We start from the raw sequence: 22,944 nt of genomic DNA, 5'->3' as shown, positions 1-22,944 counted from the left end.
TCAATATTTTCAAAAAACCAGTGATATTAGATGGGAAAGTCACGGAAACAGATGGAGTCTTCTACAGTTTACCAGAAACATCACTACTCTTGTACAAAAATTGGGTCTCTGTCTTAATCATCAGTACTGGCTTGTAACATGAAATATGTATGGAATATTAGCTGGTAATAGAATATTGGCAAAATTTACACCAGCGCTAAATCAATTACCGTGCTTAGTGACTGATTATACTGAGTCGTCAGCCATTGGCTGAGTTCACATCGCCTCCAATTTGTAAAGCCTATCTAGCTTTGGGTTATTTCCATCCCTTCGTAGATATCTATCCAATTTATGGTAATTAGAGTTGCAAAAATAATCTTATACAGTGGCTATGAAGTATTAATGAAGTTATTTTAAGAAAGTTTATTTTCTAGGTTCAAGGGAATAGTAAATGTGAATGCTTTTGGTAATTAGTCCCTGGAGGTATCCCTCAAAGTAGATGACCTTTTATAGGGGGTGATTCCAACCTTTGTGCAATATAAGTAAAGTGACATGTACTTCTAAAGGTCTTCCCTACCCCAGTCAAGATCAGACCTCCCAACCCATCCCAAATATTTGACAGTCATTTAAACATGATTTTGATAACCTTGTGAGGCGAATCTTTAATTAGATGAGTTAAATCCTATAATATGTTGTCCACTCTCTGTAATTTCCTATAGTTTGTGGCATGCTTGCAGCTTGCAAGAAGAACTTCCAGCAAGTGATGAAGACGTTGGTCGAGCACCGGTTTTTCCAGCGTGGAATTTTAACAGCGATTCTGATCAACACCTTGAGTATGAGTGTAGAATACCACAACCAGGTACTGCAAACACTATCACAGTCACTTACTTAATAGCTTAACATGATAATTTAACAAAAAATATCTCAGTTTCATAATTTTGTATGTAAATGACATCACATTTTGACATAAGCTTAACATGATAATAAAAAAAAATACTCGGGTTCATGAATTGGTTCATAAATGTCATCAAATATTGTAATGAAAGTAGTATAATGAGAGATGTGAAATTTTGATTTAAGGTGTAAAATTTGTGTTTCAGCCAAGAGAGTTGACAGAAGCAGTGGAGTACAGCAATATGGTCTTCTCAATACTCTTCGCTGTGGAAATGTTCTTCAAGCTTTGTGCTTATGGAATCATCGGCTACATTCAAGATGGATTCAATGTCTTTGATGGTTTAATTGTAATACTGAGGTAATGATTAAGAAGCTCTCTCTCTCTCTCTCTCTCTCTCTGAAACAATAACACATACACAGACTTGATCTGCTGAGTGTTGGCACTATTATACTGTCAGAAAAATACATATAATAGCATTATCAAATGATTTTTTGAATTTTTCCTAGTATGATAGAGTTCACACAGCAAGGTGGCGCCAGCGGTCTCTCTGTTCTGCGGACTTTCCGACTGCTACGGATACTTAAACTTGTGCGTTTCATGCCAGCACTCCGCAGACAACTGGTTGTGATGCTGAGAACAATGGACAATGTTGCCACTTTCTTTGCCTTATTAGTTTTGTTTATCTTCATATTCAGGTGAGTTTGAAATGATTAATGTTTTATGATTTATCTGAATATACAAATCATATGCAAAATGATTAAAATCAATTTTGGTTTGGTAAAAGAAAAAAGTCTGATTCATATTTGTAGAATGTTTTTACTTATTAAGTTTTCTACTGACTGACTATGGAAATATATCAGTTTGATCAATCTCTAGACAGCTTCTAAGAGATTGAACAACTCAATATATTTTTGAGTCAGTCAGTAACAAACCTAATAAGTATTTTGTTTTCCCGAGGACTATCAAGAGAGACATATATTTCACAAGAAGCGATGATCTTCAGAAATCCATGTAAAAGTGGCCTTACATCTTGTCCAATTTAACACAGTTGAACTTTTTAAAATTCTCATTCCAATTACCGTACTCTTTAAAAATCTTTGATGCACCCTTATTCACTTACAATGATTTTTGTTCAGTAGTTTTAAACGTTTTTTCCTTTTCCGCCACAGAGGTTTGAGCATAGACATATAATGATATATGTCTATGGTTTGAGCAAATCTTGACACTGCCATTTCATTCCGCTCCAGACACAGCAACGTGAAGTCATTTCAAAGGGCAACTACTCTAATTGAAAAGTAATTTCACAGGACAACTACTCCAAATATTTTAAGAACTTTTTGAATTAATATGGTTTCTGTATTAAATATCATGAAATGTTGAGATGAGTAGGTGAAGTGTCGGCCATATTGCTGAATATTGAGTCTCACCAGACAGATATAGAGATATATCCAGCAGACATGCGCCAGGTTTAAACGATCAAAAGTGTGATGTTTCAGTCCGAGGGAAAATAATACATTGTTCAAGTACTGTGGTTTCATCAATATTCGTTGAATACCAATTTTTGTGGATTTCGTTGTTTAGTTGATGCATGAAATTAAATGTTCATTGAAGTGCAATTTTTATTAACATTTTGTATTGATAGGGTCATTGGCCACAAATTTACGTATCCTTGAAACTGTGATTTTCACTTTATCCACGAAAATTGATACCCTTGAATATTAATGAAACCACAGTAATTACAAATGTAATTTATGTATCATTAAGTATATCTCACAATTAATTAAAAATACTGTTACAGTATTAAATACAGAACGAAGAATAGATCAATTATATGTACCATTTATTATTTGATATTGTATACATGGATATTTCTGTTTGGTGGTATAAATGTAAAGTCTAGACAGTATCAACTTTGGAGGGAACTACATCGGCAATGTTTGTTTTTCTATAAGAAATTTGATTCAAGCATTGGTGGATATTTTTCTGAGTAAGAAATTCAATTCAAGCATTTTCTAATGGAGACTGTATGACACTAAGAGTCAATGAAATCCATTCCCGACATCCATGTCTACATTATCATGATAATAATTATACTTATTTCGTATGATATAACCTTGCCAATCTTATTCTCAATTCATTTTGAATTATGTTAGAACGTTGAGACGCCAGTAGTAGTATTTATCTATTGCTATTTTTCTGTAGCATTCTTGGAATGAACTTATTTGGCTGTAAGTTCTGTAAAACACGTCCGGACGGGTCACGATATTGTAACCGCAAGAATTTTGACTCGCTTCTCTGGGCGATTATTACGGTTTTCCAGGTATTGGCAACAGCTAGTCTAACAAAGTAGAAGCAATGTCATTGGTTGATGTGGTTTGGCCTTACATGTGTATATATATAAAACAGACAGTCGTTGTTTGTCAAAACCTTCCATCCAGAAAACTAACACGCACGAATTGGTCGGCCAGTAGTAGAACAGATCATTATTGTTGCATCTCCTTAATAATAACATCTTTTTATTTCATTGGATTCTTGGCAATATTAATTTTATTAGCTGAAATTATACTAGCAACATATATATATCTATATATATTCTAAGCATTTGATTAGTTTAGATGAATGAACTTAGTAGTAATTGTATATCGCATAGAGCAATGGTCACTTGGGATTAGATATACATCTATATGCAGCATTATTGACTGATAAAGGCATGCAAATCAGATATGCCTTTTTAAAAAAAAAGGAAACATTTATCTGTTAATTACTACATTTTACTTGATGCGCCACCATTTCATCTTTATGCTTGAGTTTCTCTTTGTTTTGTTTTGTTTCATTAATCACTGCATCATCCATAACATTTTGTGCACCATTCCGTTTGTGTTTATGTTGTTTAACATCACCATAGAAACCACTGTCAGGTGATACAACATGGAAGCACCCATGTTACCTCCCCAATTTGTTTTTGTTTCTTTAAGTTGCTTGTGCTATTGGATACAGATGGAACTGTTATAGAATTACGACACTCAATATCTCAGACATGCACTCAGTTTTGTTGAAGATCATGTCTCATTACGTTACACTCTCACACTCCCATACATCTTAGTAAGATATGCAATAAGTTTTGGGTAACTGAGTCCTTTGCCCCTGCTCACCCCAAATGTGTGCAAATGTTTTGATCGGACCATAACAACATGGCATTGAGGCCCTCGCTGTTGCTGATTTGCCCCCAACAGTCGTATAGCTGTTGTATGTTGACAATTATTATTAGAGTGTAACAAGATGTTTTCCCCCTGTAAATCAGTGTTGTCATGGTAACGCCTGCTGCCTGGGGCCATGGCAACAGATTTACATGGGTGGACGATCGTGTTGCTATCTGTGGCTTTTTGTGTTTTGTGCATGGACAGTGTACTGGGCATGAATCTGTTTGGTGGCAAATTTTGTTGGCGTGGCAACGGTACTCTCTGCACATGTTTGGATGCCCTTGACCCTGCCATGGACTGCCAATGTGAACGGGCCAATTTTAACTCTCTGTTGTGGTCAGTGGTCACAGTTTTCCAGGTAAAGTATACAAATTACTTCACTAACTAGATCTCTGCATTGTAATTGACTTGACACAGGTGTGACAATGTTCTACAGGTGTGACAATGCTGCACCACCTAAATGTGTGTCATTGATGGGAACATGGTATTTTCTCAGTGACCTTGACCCTTTAGGAATCATTCCATACAAACAGTGTTATAGAATGTACTGTAGGAAACCCCTCATTGCCTACATATAAAACCCATTAAGTTCCAAAATATTGATCTTGTATCTCTATTCATCATGAAACAAATATCAATAGTTTTTTTTAACATTAAAAGAGATCAAAAGCATAACTATAGCCAACAAATACAGTGAAACAGAATTTGATATGAGATTTTTAGATGTGAGTTACAACAGAAATAAAAGATTCATCTTTGATAATATCAGGTGCACCAAGATATTTTCCATATCATACAGTGTAGTGCTGGGAGTCTCATTATTATCCAATAGCAGAACAGAACAAGCTTGAATTATTGATGTCCTTCTAACATATCCCCGCCAGTCCAGCGGTGTGTGACTCTGCTACTAGTCCTCTTATTAACAAAATCCCTCCAAACCAGATCAAATTCCTCATAATGTCAACTGCCAAATCATTCTTTCGATTTCAATATAATTGTGCTTGCTACAAGAAACCCATGCATGATAATATACTAGTATTTGATGGAAATGTTGACATTAAGCTGGAGTTATTTCTCCTGAGTTCCCTCCCCTTCTTTATTCCCTCTTGATAACCATTAGAATACTGACTACAACTAACCCTCAAAGACCAGCAGTGCCAAAGGTCAGTGTGTGGCATTGGCCATATCTTGACTCATTAATCGAAAGTATTTGAGTTTCACTATTTGAACGTTTTGGGTAAAACATTTCATTTCACATTGAAACTGAAGAAAACATTGGTAATAAACGAACTGGACAGTCAGGAAATAAACTAATGCCTAGCAGTGATCTTTAGATGTTTTTACCTCAAACAATTCATTCCTAACACCTTGGTATTATATATCCATGCATTTTGGAAATTTGCTCTGTGTATAGCTGTAGAATGAGCTTAAAGTAGCAGATATCATTGTATGATTCCTTAAATATAAGTCTTGTCTTATACTCTGAATCAAGAAGTAAATTATCAATTGTTGTCTTTTGATTATAAAGAACCTTGTATGTTGTGTATATTGTTGATTAAGAATGAGATATGAGCTGAAAATGTTTAATTGTCGAGTACATGTTGTTAAGATTTAATATTATCATTAAAAAAAGTTTCCTTTTGAAATGATCATGTCTAAAATGTTTTCAAAAATCGCCAGATTGTTTTAAATATCATATTAAGCATCATGAATGTATTTTTAAACTCTACAAAAACTATTTAAAGTAATGTTAGGACATTCTTTAGAGAGCCTGACTTCTTCAAAGCTTTGACACTTCATACAAGGTTCTTTACATAGTTGGGGGGTTTCTATATAGCTGGGCTTCTTATTCTGATTGGTCAGGTGCTAACACAAGAGGACTGGAATACTGTCCTGTACAACGGCATGGAAACCACCTCCTCCTGGGCGTCTCTCTACTTCATTGCCCTCATGACCTTGGGGAACTACGTCCTCTTTAACCTTCTGGTAGCCATCTTGGTGGAAGGATTCTCTACAGAGGTAAAAAAAAAAATGAAAAAAACAATACAAGTCTCTGTCAAATGATATTTGATTACTGTAATATGTTTTTCTATTGTTGACCTGTGAGATGAAGACATCAAAACTCTAAATAATCAAAACTAAATTCAAAACTGTGAATCATTAAAAATGATAATCGGAGCTCTTTTTTGGTTAATAATTTAAGGAGGAAGAAAAAAGGAAGATGAAGTTAGGAAACAAGGACAGGGAGCACCAGAGCCTCTTGTCCGAGACGAACAATAACGAGGAGAAGAGTGAGAACATCAAGCTCAAGTCCCTGGATCTGGTTCAAGGAAAAATCAACAACACAGAGCGGGGTAAGCCTCCACCTGTCACAGATAAAGACAGTAAAGTTGGAACCCCAGCCAAGCATCTACAAAACAAGATGTCCAATTATCATCTTGCTGCTTGTGTAATGAAATGACACGAGATGATGTAACTGTGTATTGTCTAGATGATATCTCAAAGTGACTGTTGTACTACAGACATTTAGATATTTGGTTCATTTTTCCAGCCAAACTGTTAGAAGTGGCCTCCCAAACACCAACAGCCAAAGATGACAATGCCAAAACATCACCTCCAGTGACCCAGTCAGATCTGAACCCCCCAATCATCACCCACACTGCAGCCACCCCCATGCCCACCCCCCAGGGCTCCCCTAATGACCACGGTCCCAAGGAGTGCAACAAGGTCACATTGTGTGTTCATCCACCCGTGGAGATGAGTACTCTGTCCGTGAGATCTTCCTCTGTGAGTAGTAGTAGGATAACATGATACAATAAACACTACTATACTATAAACACAACACAGTATAAACATGACACAATAAACACTACTATACTATAAACATGGCACAGTATAAACATGACACGGTAAACACTACGAAGACAGCACTTATAAAACCATATAAACACAGCACAGTATAAACATGACACAATAAACACTACTATACTATAAACATGGCACAGTATAAACATGACACGGTAAACACTACGAAGACAGCACTTATAAAACCATATAAACACAGCACAGTATAAACATGACACAATAAACACTACTATACAATAAACATAGCACAGTATAAACATGACACAGTAAACACTACGAAGACAGCACTTATAAAACCATAGAAACATAGCACCTTATAAACATGACACAGTAAACACTGTAATGAAGGTACTAATCTGTATAAAACACAGCACAATATAAAAATGACACAGTAAACACTGTAATGAAGGTACTAATCCGTATAAAACACAGCACAGTATAAACATGACACAGTAAACACTGCAATGTAGGTACTAATCTGTATAAAACACAGCACAGTATAAACATGACACAGTAAACACTGTAATGAAGGTACTAATCGGTATAAAACACAGCACAGTATAAACATGACACAGTAAACTCTGCAATGTAGGTACTAATCTGTATAAATCACAGCACAGTATAATCATGACACAGTAAACACTGTAATGAAGGTACTAATCTGTATAAAACACAGCACAGTATAAACATGACACAGTAAACACTGCAATGTAGGTACTAATCTGTATAAAACACAGCACAGTATAAACATGACACAGTAAACACTACCAAGACAGCACTTATAAAACCATATAAACACAGCACAGTATAAACATGACACAGTAAACACTACAAAGACAGCACTTATAAAACCATATAAACACAGCACAGTGTAAACATGACACAGTAAACACTGCAATGTAGGTACTAATCTGTATAAAACACAGCACAGTATAAACATGACACAGTAAACACTACGAAGACGGCACTTATAAAACCATATAAACACAGCACAGTATAAACATGACACAGTATACACTACCTCTGTACATGGGAGACACTTCTTGGCATGAAAAACACCCAGGAAACAAATCACAACACATAATAAACACTTAAAAAAAACCCATTACACTGCAAACACTATGTGGGAGACACGTACTACACAGTAAAACCACAAATCTTACCTTCAATACGATATATTTTTACATTTTATAAACCGTCAATATGAAAGTGTAAATTCTTTACTATTGATTGTTTGTTGTCCCTTTGAGAATATTTTACTTTTGCTAAAATGCCATAGATGATGTAAAGGGCTACAAGTTTAAGCCTATGCTGCCTAGGGCTTATCTAAAATTGCGTAACCCCACCCTGAACCAAATTTTCAAGCTTATTAACTCTTAATTGGTGAGGTATCTACTTAGGACCAAACCAATAACCTTCTGCACATGGAGTAACCTAGTTCTATTTACCTGGCCGTCCAGGTAGGGGCTCTGAGCTTCTGCTGTGTGTGCCTGCATTTTAAGTCTTCTGTATGGCTATCCTCCCATTGGAGGACTTATAAATCTCAAAGTTAAATCACCCCAAAAAACATGTTATATAAAAAATATTTGAAATCAACAAATACTATGAGAATAAATGTTAACACAGCTTTCCTTACTCGGTGTTGTGTCAGATAAGGGAATATGATCGAAGTCTTCTCTTTACAGACTAACTCCAGTATACGTGCGTCCCCACGACTTTCACCTCGCCTCTCTCCCAGAATATCCCCGCGACCCTCTCCCTGCCTCTCCCCCTGCCTCCGCCGATCCCTGAGCTCAGGTAGCCGTAGCAACAGCTGGAAGCGCCGACGGTCACAGGATGGAGACAGGAAGTGCCTGGTCCCGGAGTGTAAGATCGACAGCATGGACACAGACGATGACGATGTGTTCCAACCCAACTGTCCAACGCCAAATAGGTCAGTTCAGAAATGTAGAGAAGACCAGATTGTTACAGTAAAAACATAGGGTATAGTTAAGGTGGTTTGGGACACCTGCTGATATTGATGTGGATTAAAGTACATTATGATTGAAATACTTTCACTGGTATGATAGAGATAAGATATGTTTTAAAAGATTTTGGAAAAGTAAAAGTTTTAAAACCCTCAGCGGGATTTGAACTCATGACTTTCAGATTCGAACAAACCCTCTGACTCACTGCGCTACGCTGTTATTGTTCTGTTTGGGGAAAGAAACTGTTTATAAAATTACACTTGATTTTAACGTTTATTTCAATGAACAATACGTCACAATATGGAAGTGTCCCATACCACCTTAAATGAAATTTAACATGTGTTGTTAGTTTATTATGCAACATCAATTTACAAAAATCAATTTTGTTGCTGTTTCAGTGCAATTTTTGCTGCTCATTCTTTATGCAAACATGAGTCATCGTAAGAGGGTCATTTGTGTTTTCCATTTTCAAAGATAAATGAATTTGTAATACTAGCTATTTCTCTGCCTTTCTAGAGAAAATTCCTGTTGTTTTCAGAAGGCGAGTTTTTTGGTTTTGGATTAATGGGGACATATTGGTGACTGTATAATTGATGAATCAGTTCTCCATGATAGTCTTGCTCTGTACATTGTGCGGGTGTACTTACAAACGATGCCATCAATCCAACGGCTCATAATGTCCCACTTCAAAATGCTGCCATTAGATTTACCACTCAGATTGCATAACATTTTTCCGAATGTAACTGGTTTGAAGTTAATGATTTCTTCTTTCATTAAGTCCTGGAAGTGATACAGAAACATTATTAGAGAACAAAGCAAACAGAGCAGTACTGAGAAGAGAGCTCATTTTCGTCTGAGTGTCCCTCTGTGAGGAATCAGTCACACGGTGGCCATGTCTCATTGCTCTGATTTATGTGAAATCGAGGCTTAATATTTTATAAATCTGTCTCTGTTTGCCAGTATAAGAAAGGAATATTGGCCAAAATATCTGTGTATAACTGACAGATTATAGATGGTAGGATACACAGGAAACGTCTGCCTAACTAGCTCGCCTAACAAAGCTGTGCTACTAAACCTTTCCAATTCATCAGCCTGTGTAAATTAAACTGATTTTTTTAGCAATAAGATTGTACAAACCTTTCAAGATAATGAGAAGTAATTAGTCTTGGAAAACATGGAATTTATTCGATATTGCCTTTAATCCGACTATTTAAGATCAAACAAATTGACAGCCTCTTTCTCTCTTTCTCTCTCTCTCTCTCTCTCTGAGATTTACATTTGACAATACATTTTTTTTATATGAAAACTTATTTTTATCCTATCTTAGATCCAAAGCTACTTGAAAATTAGCAGAACAAAGTGATAATTTGCATTGATATTATATTAATCATTTTGTCTTTGAAATACATACATGATTATCTTCTTCAGTAACAATACTTGAAAATTCCTTGAATTGTTAAGTTTAAGATGCAAATGAACAAACTTTTTTAAAAACAGAAATCTTTATTATATTTAAATTTGAAAAAGAATTACATGTTTTCACAGGAAATTTTCCTTCAAATTGAAACTCGTTTTACCATAGAAATCTACGATAGTGAAGATGTTTACAAATGTGACCCGTACAATGTACTTACAGGAGTGACTGCAATGGCCATCTCCCCTTAAACAACCAAAGAACTCTGAGCCCCCAGAACTCCATCAAGCGACCGGTCCCCTCCCCCAGGAACTCCTTCAAAATCCGCAATAATTCCTGCAGCAGCAGTCAAAGCAACTGTAACTCCATCATACTGAGTCGACAGAACTCATTCAACAGTCGCCGGACACTGAACTCGCTGTCGTCCATGAGTGCGGTGCTGAAGGAGGAAGTGAAACAGAATAACCTGATGGAGGGGACCACCTCCCCCACCCAGGTGGAAGTGGGGATGGGGGCAGAAGAGGAAGAGGAGGACCCTGATGCTATTGATGAAACGGTTAGTAATGATCAGCCATTTCATAAACTCACTGAATAGTCAATATTAGAGGGTTAAAAATTTACGATCCACTTTTTCTACTGTAGAACTGTACATGCTCCTGGTGTCCCGAGCCCCACGGCTGCTTCAAGACCCGCCACGAGTACGCCCTGTACCTACTCCACCCCAACAACCGCCTGCGAAGGGTCTGCCACCACCTGATGGCCCAGCGGTGGTTTGACAACACGGTGCTGTTCTTCATCGCTCTGAACTGTATCACCCTTGCTATGGAGCGGCCCAATATTCCACCTGACAGTGTTGTAAGTGGCTCGATTATCATGCACCCTGGTTATCATACATAAGTTGATGATGATGGCATGTACCCTACTGATTGACTGTTTGTTATTTCAGGAGAGAGAGTTCCTGAATTACTCCAACTACGTCTTCACCTTTGTGTTCTCTGTGGAAATGATGATCAAGGTCAGGGCATGAACAAAAATAACTTCTTTGTCTTAAAAACTTGTAAAAAGATAAACCTAATAAATCTTCAATTTCTGTTATCTGTAATGCTTGTTTTATGCAGGTGTTAGCAAAGGGCCTGGTGATCGGACAACATGCGTACCTGAAGAGTGGCTGGAACGTGATGGACGGCTTTCTGGTCGGGATCTCCCTGGTGGACATCCTTATCTCTCTCTCCGCCGACAGCAGTCCTCGGATATTTGGAATTTTACGTGTCTTTAGGCTCTTACGAACACTACGACCTCTTAGGTAGTCTTTGTATCTTATAAATAAATATGATTGAAATTAAGTTAAAAAATAACTCTATTTCAATGTTTATTTCCATTCCATTACAGGGTCATCAGCAGGGCACCTGGGCTTAAGCTCGTTGTACAAACTCTGCTCTCCTCGCTCCGGCCAATCGGAAACATCGTCATCATTTGCTGCACATTCTTCATCATTTTTGGCATTCTTGGAGTACAGGTATTTGGATTTTCATTGGTGATGTTGGTAGGTAATTAGTGTACTTTGAGAAATTCATTCACCTTTGCCCCTTCTGTTTTGCAGTTGTTCAAGGGTACATTCTACTACTGTAAGGGCCCCACTGTACGAAATATCAAAAACAAGACACAGTGCTTAATGGACAACAAGAAAAATGTCTGGATCAACCAGAAATACAACTTTGATGATCTTGGACAGGTATTCATAATTTTTTTCAAGCTCTTAAGATAAAAAGCATTAATAGAGTGTAAATTGTACATTGTTTGTTGTTTGGTTAACAGGCGCTGATGGCGCTGTTCTTTGTATTGTTATATTGGTTTATTTTTTTAAGGCTCTAATGGCGTTGTTTGTGCTGGCCTCCAAGGACGGCTGGGTCAGTATCATGTACACTGGTCTGGATGCTGTCGGAATTGACCAGCAGGTTTGTGAATTGGTCTCCTGGATACTTATTGTCTATTCATTTTATTACAACACCAAGTAACATTAATTTTGTAGTGTTGCACTTGAAAAATTACAGATGTTTTTAATGCAAAATAGTTTACTTATATTACTAAATTTTGTTGTATGTTTATTTCTGCCAAAAAAATGTTTGCCTCCTTCGTAGCTAAGTTTTCTGTTTCATTGTTGACAGCCCATAGAAAACTACAACGAGTGGAGATTAATATACTTCATTTCATTCCTTCTTCTGGTCGGATTCTTTGTCCTTAACATGTTTGTGGGTGTAGTCGTGGAAAACTTCCACAAATGTCGGCAAGATCAGGAAAAAGAGGAGAGAGAGCGGCGCACCGCAAAACGGAGATACAAGATGGAGCAGAAAAAAATGAGTGAGCGTAAACTGGAGTCAGGTACCAGAGTCTGGCATAATGCACTGTTGTCTTTTCTACTTTTATTTTGAGAGATGGATTCATAACTTACAATTGATTTAAAGTCTGCTCATCCTTGACTACCTACTAAATAATTCCACTTAACTCAGTATGAGTCATGTCATGAAAATGAATAGACCAACCATTTGTACTATTTCTAAAGAAAGATAACTTTTTGTCACCAACTTTTCATGTAACCTTTGAGAACACTCCTATTTAGCATCCACCAGTTTAGAATCCCATCTCAACTTCAGCCCCCTAAGAATGCTCTTTTTTGTTAGTATGTGAATCCATCTTCTCTCTTTAATATACCAAATGAATGTTTGTGTCAATGCATACATGTACAATGTATTTATTTTTTAAGAAGACTAATGATTTTACGTCTAAATTGTACAAAACCAGAAAACATGAAGTATGGTCTGTTAGTGTTACATATCTTGATAATTTTACTATCTGAGCTTCCGCGGTAAGCATGAAAACTAAAATGTTTGTCCATACAGAAGGTTTCATTTCCATAGACTGTCTCAAAGTGAGACCTTTAGTGAGTATACTAAGCAGATGTCAAGTTTATAAATTATTTTTTGTGTTTTTTAGTTCAGTTTCTTTCTAGTTGGCTATTTATATTTTGCACATGATTTCTAGCTGCATGAGATGGAGGCTGCAATGCCTTCAGTAGCTCTGATAGAGGCTGCATGTGATGGAGGCTGCAATGCCTTTAGCTTAGCTCTGTAGAGTAGATTAGACTCTTTGCCTGTTTTATATGTATTGCACTTGGTCGCCAGACTCGGTATCCATTTTCATTATCGATGTTGTCATACTAAAAGTAAGGAAGATGATAATTAGATCAGCAACATTAGTGTTGAAAAGTTTAGAGAGTTTGTCTATCTATTTTGGAGGTAAATGGAGCTGTCTTTCAAAAAAAATAATTTAATGATTAAAAAAAAATCACATACGTACAGATTTAATCTTTTTCTTAGTTATCAACTACTGTTTTTCCAAAGAACACTAAAAAGGAGAAATTTCTTGGATTGAGAGAGTGGGGTAGACTTTTCTTTATTGGTACCATCCAATAAAATCGCATCAAGAAGTTGATCATTTTACAATCATGGTGCACATGTGTCATCAGATTGATTCTCGCATACTTTTTTGATGATATTTTTAATGCATGGCAGAAGAATGATGGGTGATCTAGTTGATACAAGCATCGTCAAGATTGCCGATTGTAGTAACATTCTGTCTGGGTTTTTTTTTACAAGTCTTATGCTTTATTGTTTCAGAGCTGAATAGGCCGCCTTACTGGGCCGAGTACTCACCAAGCCGACTTATCATTCACCAGGTCGTCAACAGCAAGTACTTTGACCTTGCTATTGCTGGTGTCATAGGGTTAAATGTCATCACCATGGCGATGGAGTACTATATGATGCCTGAGGTAATTATAACTCTGTAAGATTAATTATTCCAATAGCTATCAGTTCTTTTATTTAACATAGCAGAACTTATTACCAGTTATTTTTATTTTTAGGAGCTGGAGTTTGCATTGAAGATTTTCAACTACTTCTTTACAAGTGTTTTTATCATTGAGGCCACACTAAAGATCTTGGCCCTTGGCTTCATGCGTTATATCAAGGACAGGTAAGGAGTCGATGCCAGTTCACCTTTGTAATGTACAGTATATGTATATACATGTGTAATATATATAATAATTTAACATCATTACTGACACATGTTATGTACTAACAGTGTATGTTCACATGTGTAATATACATATAATGTAACTCAAAGCTGTATGCATTCAAACACTAATCTCTGATCATCATCAATGGAATGTAGCACACACATATATAATCTTATAACGAACATATGATATAATGAAGGGTTGCAAAATATCCAATGACAAAAAGAAAACATTACATGTATCCCAAAGAATACCCGTATACAGTATATCATTATAACTGATTTTGGCCTTTCTGGATTCTAAATCGCAAATCTGACCTCACTATTTTCTCCTTTGGGCAACTATAGCAGGTAAAACTGACTTTCACTTTTTTTAATCGTTTTTTGCTTAATTAACTCACTACTTTATGAACACAATAAAAGTTTGTGTTTTATTTGAGATCTGCTCTTATTTGATTGCACTTGTTGCTGTCACATTTGTCTTGACCTCATGATCTCAGATTTTGTTTAGTTAAAAAATGCACAATTCATAGAAAATGGAGCTAAAATAACATAGGATTACTGTTTATTAAATCTCATTTGACATACATTTGGACCTGTTGTTTGTGCGAGTGTATCAGTTTAAGATTAATGGTTTCAATTTTGTCTTAATACAATTGTTAGCAGCACTATATGCCTTTTTGCTTGTATAACAAAGATTCTAGATGTTTAAATCAATTTTCTCTGAAATCATCTCTGCTAAGAGACAATAGGATGACTTCATTCAGACGGGGATTCAATTTTGTTGTGACAAAAAGAATTGAATTTCTAGGACGTATGTGATTTGAATCAAGGACAAAATTAAGAGAGTACGCACATTAAGTTAATTTCTCTCACTGCATGCAACACAACCTGTAGTGCTCTTGTTTTCAGTTAGAATATATATATATTTACTTGTACACATTCTTTAAGTCTTCTTTTTCTCTATAAATTTTGTGATTTCCTAAAGTACTTCTGTGTTTGAGTGAATAACATGGATTTCAAGTATATATCTTTCTTATACTTGGTTTATATTCTTATGACTGTTTCTTCTTTCAATTTCATTAAGTGTTTCAATAATTGAAATACATGTACTACAATAACCTTAAAAATTAATAATTGATTTTAATTAATTAATTAATCATTGTTGAACTATAGCTTTCAAAAGTCTTTCTATGATATCCATCCATATATGTATGCGTCTTTGGAAAATGATATCAGTAGACATCATTAGAAGATTTGACAATTCCGCTGTTGGGGACATTTGGTAACTGTGACCCAGGTCAACTACTGAACTGTGTTTCTATTGGTTGATTTTGTTCTGTAGGTGGAACCAGCTGGATATCTTTATTGTGATCCTTTCCATTGTTGGAATAATTCTGGAGGAGATGAAAACTAATGTCATTCCAATTAATCCTACCATTATTAGGGTCATGAGGGTACTCAGAATCGCTAGAGGTGAGACACAACTAGGATCATACAAGCGTTTACTTTAGAGGAAGCATTCTGCAGAAAGTCGCAAAAAGATGTTTTACCACCAGTATATTGTTTTGTCCAAGAAGAATTAAATACAAACAATTGTTTCTAGCATAACAAAGATTAATTCTCTCTCTCTCTCTCTCTCATTGTTAATCAGAGTTACAGCACTGTACATGTAATGTCTCTTTTCCACTGATAAGTATATAGAATTAACTCTCTCTCTTCTAGGATTTAAGTTTAATTGTCTTCCTCTCTTCCACTGTTCTACATGATAGTGTTTTTCTTCCAGTGTTAAAGTTACTGAAGATGGCGAAGGGAATACGAGCCTTGCTGGACACCGTGATTCAGGCGTTGCCGCAGGTCGGCAATCTTGGGCTCCTCTTCTTTCTTCTCTTCTTCATCTTTGCTGCTCTTGGAGTTGAGCTCTTTGGCAGACTAGGTAATAATTGCAATTTTCTTATACTTGATAATTAATGCAATTCATGATCATTTATAAACATGCTTGCATGTAAAAGTGTTGATGAAAAGAGATATTATAACTACTAGGTTAAATTCAAAGAAACTTTAAACAAGGATTATTTTCATCAATCTTTGTGATTTTTCAGAGTGCTCTGAGGCGCACCCTTGTGAGGGGTTGGGGGAGCACGCCCACTTCAGGGACTTTGCGATGGCCTTTCTCACACTGTTCCGAGTGGCCACAGGGGATAACTGGAATGGAATAATGAAGGTAAGAGAATGATTAATCAATGAATTGATTATGGTTGCTAACTTTTTAAACCATGTTGTGTTAAAAAGATGCATGCTATTTTAATGTAAGGTAATAAAAAAAAACAAACATACTTTTGACATTCAATAAAACTAATGTAATACATGCAGGTGTAGGGTGAACATAATAGAGTACGTGCAATAAGAAATACCACGAATAAATATACAGATAAAGTAGGTACAAGTGTGCAGCAATATCTGTTTAGCCTTGGTGAGGACTGACTGAACCTTTGCTCTCTTTGCATTTAGGACACACTGCGTGATGACTGTGATGCCTCAGAAAAATGTCTGACCAATTGCTGCGTCAGCTCGTTCATCGCCCCGGTCTTCTTCGTGGTGTTCGTTCTGATGGCGCAGTTCGTCCTCGTGAACGTGGTGGTGGCAGTCCTGATGAAGCATCTGGAGGTATACCAAGTTTTCTCATCTTTATCATGTATTTGCTGTGCGAGTTTAACATGTTTTACTATTACAGCATCATTTTCATTCACCATTCGTAAAAGACAAGACAAATTTAACTTTTCTTCCAATTGTATCAATATGAATTTCACATAAGCATTGCTATGGTTAAGTGGTACAGCCTTCACACAGTACGAGTTAGAATTACATAATGATTGAGTTAAATTTGCCTTGTCTGTTGCTTTCATCACAGAGTAAGTGTGCTGTTTTGTCTTGGTAGAAACAAATCATTTTGATGATATTATCTTTGGATACAAAAATATTATATGCACTGTTTGCAAGTTTTCTCTTGAGGCACTTTGATAATTTCACGTTTTGTATGAATTATCCATCCAACTTTGTTCCCTTTCCTCGTGAATTTAATTGACTAATCTTCATCAAATCTTTGTACTAGGTTTTAGATTTTATGAACTTTTCAAATCAACTGATGAATAATTATTTTTTTTTTATTTACTAGTACCTTTTTGTATAATCTAATCAAAGGGAGAATAATTTTATCCGTTGAATTTTGTATTGGTCACCTGGTTGGATGTTTAGGGAGTGATCTGTGTTAAATTCTTCCATAAACTGCCGGTGGTTTCACCGCAGTGTACTAACACATTTGCATGTGGACAAATTTCTCTACTAATTGTGATTACCACAGGAAACGTACAAACATAAGGAGATAGATGACGAACTCGAGGCAGCGTTCAAAATGGAGTGTAGCGTCAATAATGAGATGCTACGATTGGCCGTGAAGGTGAGGGGGGCGTGTCTTGCTTGGACTCCCTTGCATGCTCCCTTCCCTTGAACTAAATGTTGTTAGAAAATGCAGCTTGAATGTTTTTTCTACTGGCTTTTTATTATTTAGATTTTCAAGTTTATATTTTCATGTCCTCGTTCAGGGTTCTTTCCTTTTTTACAGACAGAGCACATAGCAGCCCTGTTATCTTGGATTCTTTTTTGGTTTTAGTACATGTATATGTAATATATGTTCATTGAGGCATTTGCGGACTTTTTAAGGTTTTTTTTTTCTTTAAAAAGAAAGTTTTGTAAGTATAGCAAGAACTGAATGAACGGTAAATGCCTTAATGCAAGATTAATGATCAAATCAACTGTTTTAATTAGTGGTTATTTTTGTTTTTTTGTAACCTGTAGTTTGTTAGACTTGTCTTATATCTGTATGTTTAGCTCCAAGCGGTTTACTACAAAGCCATTTTCTTTATTTTTGTAGCTGCTTAACAAGAATTGAATTAAAAATTCTAATAAATATTTACATGAGTATACTTACATGTATTGTTGTGTGGATCAAATTTATGGAATATATCAAATTTCAACATGTATATGTGAACATTTCCAATTGCTTTCTACATGCATTCAGCCAATAATGGTGAATCCTCCAATTCTTGCACTTTGATAATTTATTCAAATACAAAACATGTATTGATGTTTACTGATATGTTTTGCTGTATTGTTAGGAATCACACCGATTTTTGGATGATGATGGCGGAAATGCAGAGGAAAACAAAATGGATGAGGTGGGTGATGGTGGAGATGAGGAGGATGGAAATTCAGTCAAGAAAGAAGAAGAGCAGATGGTTAGAACTCCAGAATTTCGTGTTCTTGTACATTTTTCTAGTTTTCAAGTAAAATTTTTGTTCTCATTCAAACAAATTTTTTTTAAAGCTGCCCTCAATAGTTGGAACACCACGACCTCCATTCTCACGCAGACTACGAACTCCCGTCTGTAAGCAGATTTCATTACCTCCAAGTTTTACCTTCCGACCGCCCAGTAACGAACCTCCGTATGAAGATGATCAAGGTAAGGCACCTGTAAAAGTGCTCACATAAAAATATGGAAATATATGTAATTCAAATCCTGGGCAAAATGAACTTGGGCTTCTATGATTAGGCCATCTTCTTATAATAATAGATTTAGAGAAAGTGGACAAGAAAAAATATTCTTAGACATTTTCATTGAAATATTCTGTTAGGTTTAGGTTTAAGGTTAGATATATTACTATCTGGTAAAAGTACTCGTGTTATTGTAGGTCGTCTGGTACCAGTGGACATCACTATCTCTAACTATGGTAGCTCTATGGAAGTCAGCTTGGATATGTCCGGATCCAGTCTGGATGCTCCCCCCTCCCCTTACTCCTCCAGTTATTCAGATAATTCCAGCTATGTGGATACCACTATTGATGAAAATACACTAGGCATTCCACGCATTGCAGAAGAACCTCGTAGAAAATCTACCAGTCCACAACAGAAACAACGATTACGGGACAGAAAACTTGTGCGACAGAAAAGCTGTGAGTACGAGAGTCCCCCAGCTACAGCTCACGTGGAGCCGCTACAAACACAGAATATATCTGAGTGTAAGGCAGCGGCCTGTGATAACCCCGTGTCCCTATCACAACCCACTCTTAACAAAAACCTTTATGATGGGGAGGAAGGCTCAAAAGTGAACAAATCTCACAACCCCATCATAAAACTCAAGTGTCTACATCGTAGTCAGAGTAGTGGGTCTGAGAAAGTGAGATTGAGAGAGAAGCACATTGCAGGTGCTCGAGTCCAACTGAGACCTACGACTCTACATGCTTTAGTTACAGCTTTATCAAACTACTCTCATGAACAAAGCACTCTTGCATTGCCAAGCACGCAGGTGACACATAACTCACCTGTGATCTGTAAGAAAAAACTAAGTCAACAGCGTCGTTGTGAGGGACATCATGGATACTCCCTAAACCCCAGCCTCCCTCGCTCTAACGTAAGTTCCAAACACAGTCTGCCTCAGGTCCAGAGGAGTAGTACATGTGAGTCTGACTCGTACGAACTCTCTGGTCCAGATTGGGCTGCAGAAGAAGCAGCGTGCGATGAAGAAGTTCGCCTCATCACAGGTGATAGTACAGACCACGACGACATCGATGAGCTCGCGTGTGAGGATGAGGTCACGGAGAGTTGTCCACTGGTCACAGAACGCTGCACTGACCCTCATCTGGATCACAGCCGCACAGAAAATTCCAGCGTGTCTCAAGATACATTGGTCGGTGATGATCGACCATCTAGAACTCCAAGGAAAAGTGAGGTGTGTGGTAGTGTCAAGTATGAGCGAGTCCCCTCCCCCCCATCCTCTTCCTCCCCCGCTCTGACCTCAGTGCCTTCCCAAGACCCCCAAATAGTTGTTTTAGAGGACCCCCGTTCCGTTGATGAGAAAACTCGTAAAATCAGTCTGAATGAGAGCCAGAATAGTGATACAGATTTGTCAGGGGGAGAATACCCCTACGACTCTGAAGTCATGGAGCCCATGTCGGAGAACTCAGGGGAGGCAACTCTGGCTGCCATCAGTGGGAGTGCTTGTCTCAGTGTCCCTGGGATGACATTGGACGATTCATGTGTCAGGAGACGGACCCCCAATCTATTCCAGCCAAGCAGCGAATCCTGACAATGCACAAACTGTGATCCGAGACTCTGTGGCTCAGGGTTATGGGACTTTAATGAGTGAGGTATATGCCCTCCTGGAGAGGGCAGCACCATCTGTAGGCCTGGGTTTGTGGGTGAGGGAGTACTTGGTTTTGTGTTTGAACTGCTCTCTGTGTGACTTGCCTGTCTAACAGTGCAGATGTTTGTGTAGAGTTTTAATTTTCATTTGTTATCTGTTTTATTCCAAGTCATTCTGAATGAAGAAAAGTGTTTTGTGATGTAGAATTCTCAAGTTTCATGCTTAAGTGATGCCACATGTAAAAAAAAATGTTATTCAAAAGAAACAACAAAAAAAGCCAAATCCAGCAATTGTTGACTTACCAATGCAACCCGATATAAATGAGAGGAGAGAGCTTAATTATTGATGCCAAATTTGTGTTTGAGTGATAGCGATACGAGTAGCCACATATCATATTTCCCACGTATCATAAGCTTCATATCATGAGTAGCATCAAAGCACAGGTGTAGAAGATAGTTAGCACCCTATACCCCAGGCAATCAGGTTTATACATGTTCAATGCTGAATCGATTTCAGTTCATCCCTCTGTTTTTAAAAAGAAATTTCAAGCCATTCTGTGTTTGTAATAAGTTTAACAACTACAGCATTTTCTCCTTTAAAGCTAATGAATGCATTCTCTTTTAAAGCTAATGAATGCATTTCTGTTACTCAGATGTGGATTATAAAGGGTAATTTGGTTAATTGTTTCGTACAAATTCAGTGATATGTAATTAGAAAAAATATTTGTTACAATTATATAGAAATGACTCTATCAGAGATATAGCTTATTAATAATTAATATATTTGTATATTATACATGTTATTAGTATATCTTTGAAACATATGGGTCAAGTGCAATATTTTATAATACATGTTTAAAGATCCATAATAACTTGATTGTGATATTTTTTGTCAACGAAGATGGTAGATGCCATATGAAGAAGACTTTTTACAGGGATATAGCGAAGGTTGTTTGACATCTCCCTTTGTGGGTGGAGTGTATGATAAAATGTCTACAGATTACCAAGTTTATACACAGCAAACTGTCTCAAGAGTTTACAAAATCCAGATCTTGACTGGTAACAAGAACAATGTTCATTGCTCTTCTTTCTTCTGAGGAAGTTGTCGATCTTCATCCTTGGCAGGTGAAGATTTTAGTGTCCAATAAATGATGATACTTTGTGTATGAAGATGTTTCATCTCTTTCCTGTTATGATACTTTTAATTTGAAAGCATTTGATTTTTCACAATTTGTCCATCACTGACCACAATAGTTTTTGCTTAGCTTGATTCTGGAGACATTTGTTACATCTACAAGTATCCCCTTACTGGTAACAATCTTCTGTTATTACATTAATTGCATCTTAGCAGATTTTAGATTTAAAAAAAACGATATATTTTTATTTGATTATTTTAAAGTTTATAAGGGTGAAGCACCCATGTTAAGAGAGGAATTGGGTTACTTTACCCATGTTTCATAATTGACCACTCATTATTGTTGGTGGTTATAATAGTAATCTATGGTTAATATGTTATTTGTATGGTTAATATAGGATACATGCAAAACTTTCTTCTCAGCAATTATCCTTCCACTTTTTATACATTTCTGTGGTTTTTCCAATTTTAAATACTGATTGGTTGCTCTGAAAAAGTGTTTTTTAAAAAGAAAATGGACATATATAAACAGGACTTGTCTGGTATGGAAGCATATGACTGTTGTTTACACATTTTGAGACTGTTGATTGTACTGAATGAAAGAATACATCATCTTTTTTCACTAGCTCAGGTAGTTAGGATAAATGTTTTGATGAGTGAAGTGGTGTTTTTATAAAATTAAACCCCGTCAGAATCATCTTATATTAACACTTTTGTAATGTTTTGTTTTTTCACATTTTGTGTATATATATATATATAGACATTCACGAATTGATTACAATTAAAAATGGATTTTAAAATGGTTGTTCCTATTTTTTCTTTTCATTTAAGCTCAACACTGTATCACATGGAAATATTCTCCTGTGTGCACAATTACAATGTGCATCTCAGTTGAGCATACCATTTAATTAAGGTGATATGGGACATCTGTCGATATTAATGTAGATTAAAGTATACACTATAATTGAAATAGTTTCACTGCTTTAGAATTTTCAAATTTTACAATATTTAACCAAAAATAGCTTTTAAATATATTTGGAAAGATAAGAATTGTAAAACAGCGGGATTCAAACTCATGACATAGATTCGTAGTAAACCCTCTGCGCTACGCTGTTAGGTGACAATATTGGGAAAGAAACTCCTTATATAATTGGACTTCATTTTATTATTTCGATAAACAATACGTCACAACATGGAAGTGTCACAAACCACCTTAAGTA

At 36.4% G+C, this 22,944-nt stretch overlaps 1 protein-coding gene across 10 annotated transcripts in view; it reads left to right on the top strand.

The window, feature by feature from the left end:
* Positions 1 to 22,524, top strand: part of LOC128165389 (voltage-dependent T-type calcium channel subunit alpha-1H-like) — a 60,025-nt gene extending 37,501 nt beyond the window's left edge. For 3 of the 10 annotated variants that reach the window (XM_052829884.1, XM_052829881.1, XM_052829889.1), the window contains 26 exons: positions 699 to 838; positions 1,080 to 1,231; positions 1,381 to 1,569; positions 4,279 to 4,432; positions 5,938 to 6,093; positions 6,278 to 6,428; positions 6,626 to 6,861; positions 8,625 to 8,872; positions 10,543 to 10,876; positions 10,963 to 11,175; positions 11,267 to 11,335; positions 11,439 to 11,623; positions 11,710 to 11,836; positions 11,921 to 12,052; positions 12,186 to 12,275; positions 12,486 to 12,699; positions 13,995 to 14,146; positions 14,240 to 14,349; positions 15,737 to 15,867; positions 16,178 to 16,327; positions 16,494 to 16,615; positions 16,903 to 17,058; positions 17,753 to 17,848; positions 18,567 to 18,686; positions 18,775 to 18,910; positions 19,140 to 22,524. In XM_052829884.1, coding sequence (XP_052685844.1) covers positions 699 to 838; positions 1,080 to 1,231; positions 1,381 to 1,569; positions 4,279 to 4,432; positions 5,938 to 6,093; positions 6,278 to 6,428; positions 6,626 to 6,861; positions 8,625 to 8,872; positions 10,543 to 10,876; positions 10,963 to 11,175; positions 11,267 to 11,335; positions 11,439 to 11,623; positions 11,710 to 11,836; positions 11,921 to 12,052; positions 12,186 to 12,275; positions 12,486 to 12,699; positions 13,995 to 14,146; positions 14,240 to 14,349; positions 15,737 to 15,867; positions 16,178 to 16,327; positions 16,494 to 16,615; positions 16,903 to 17,058; positions 17,753 to 17,848; positions 18,567 to 18,686; positions 18,775 to 18,910; positions 19,140 to 20,533 — 5,357 coding nt within the window. In that variant the 3' untranslated portion in view covers positions 20,534 to 22,524. Of the gene's footprint in view, positions 1 to 698; positions 839 to 1,079; positions 1,232 to 1,380; positions 1,570 to 3,076; positions 3,195 to 4,278; positions 4,433 to 5,937; positions 6,094 to 6,277; positions 6,429 to 6,625; positions 6,862 to 8,624; positions 8,873 to 10,542; positions 10,877 to 10,962; positions 11,176 to 11,266; positions 11,336 to 11,438; positions 11,624 to 11,709; positions 11,837 to 11,920; positions 12,053 to 12,185; positions 12,276 to 12,485; positions 12,700 to 13,994; positions 14,147 to 14,239; positions 14,350 to 15,736; positions 15,868 to 16,177; positions 16,328 to 16,493; positions 16,616 to 16,902; positions 17,059 to 17,752; positions 17,849 to 18,566; positions 18,687 to 18,774; positions 18,911 to 19,139 lie in introns of all 10 variants that reach the window. The other 7 variants (XM_052829886.1, XM_052829885.1, XM_052829891.1 and 4 more) reach the window with 5 other exon arrangements.
* Positions 22,525 to 22,944: the final 420 nt, after the last annotated feature.

This window comes from Crassostrea angulata, chromosome 10 (genome assembly GCF_025612915.1).
Source record: "Crassostrea angulata isolate pt1a10 chromosome 10, ASM2561291v2, whole genome shotgun sequence".
Classification (NCBI taxonomy): Eukaryota; Metazoa; Mollusca; class Bivalvia; order Ostreida; family Ostreidae; genus Magallana; species Magallana angulata.
Note: the sequence above shows the minus strand (reverse complement) of the source record. Positions and strands in the feature narration are given on the sequence as shown.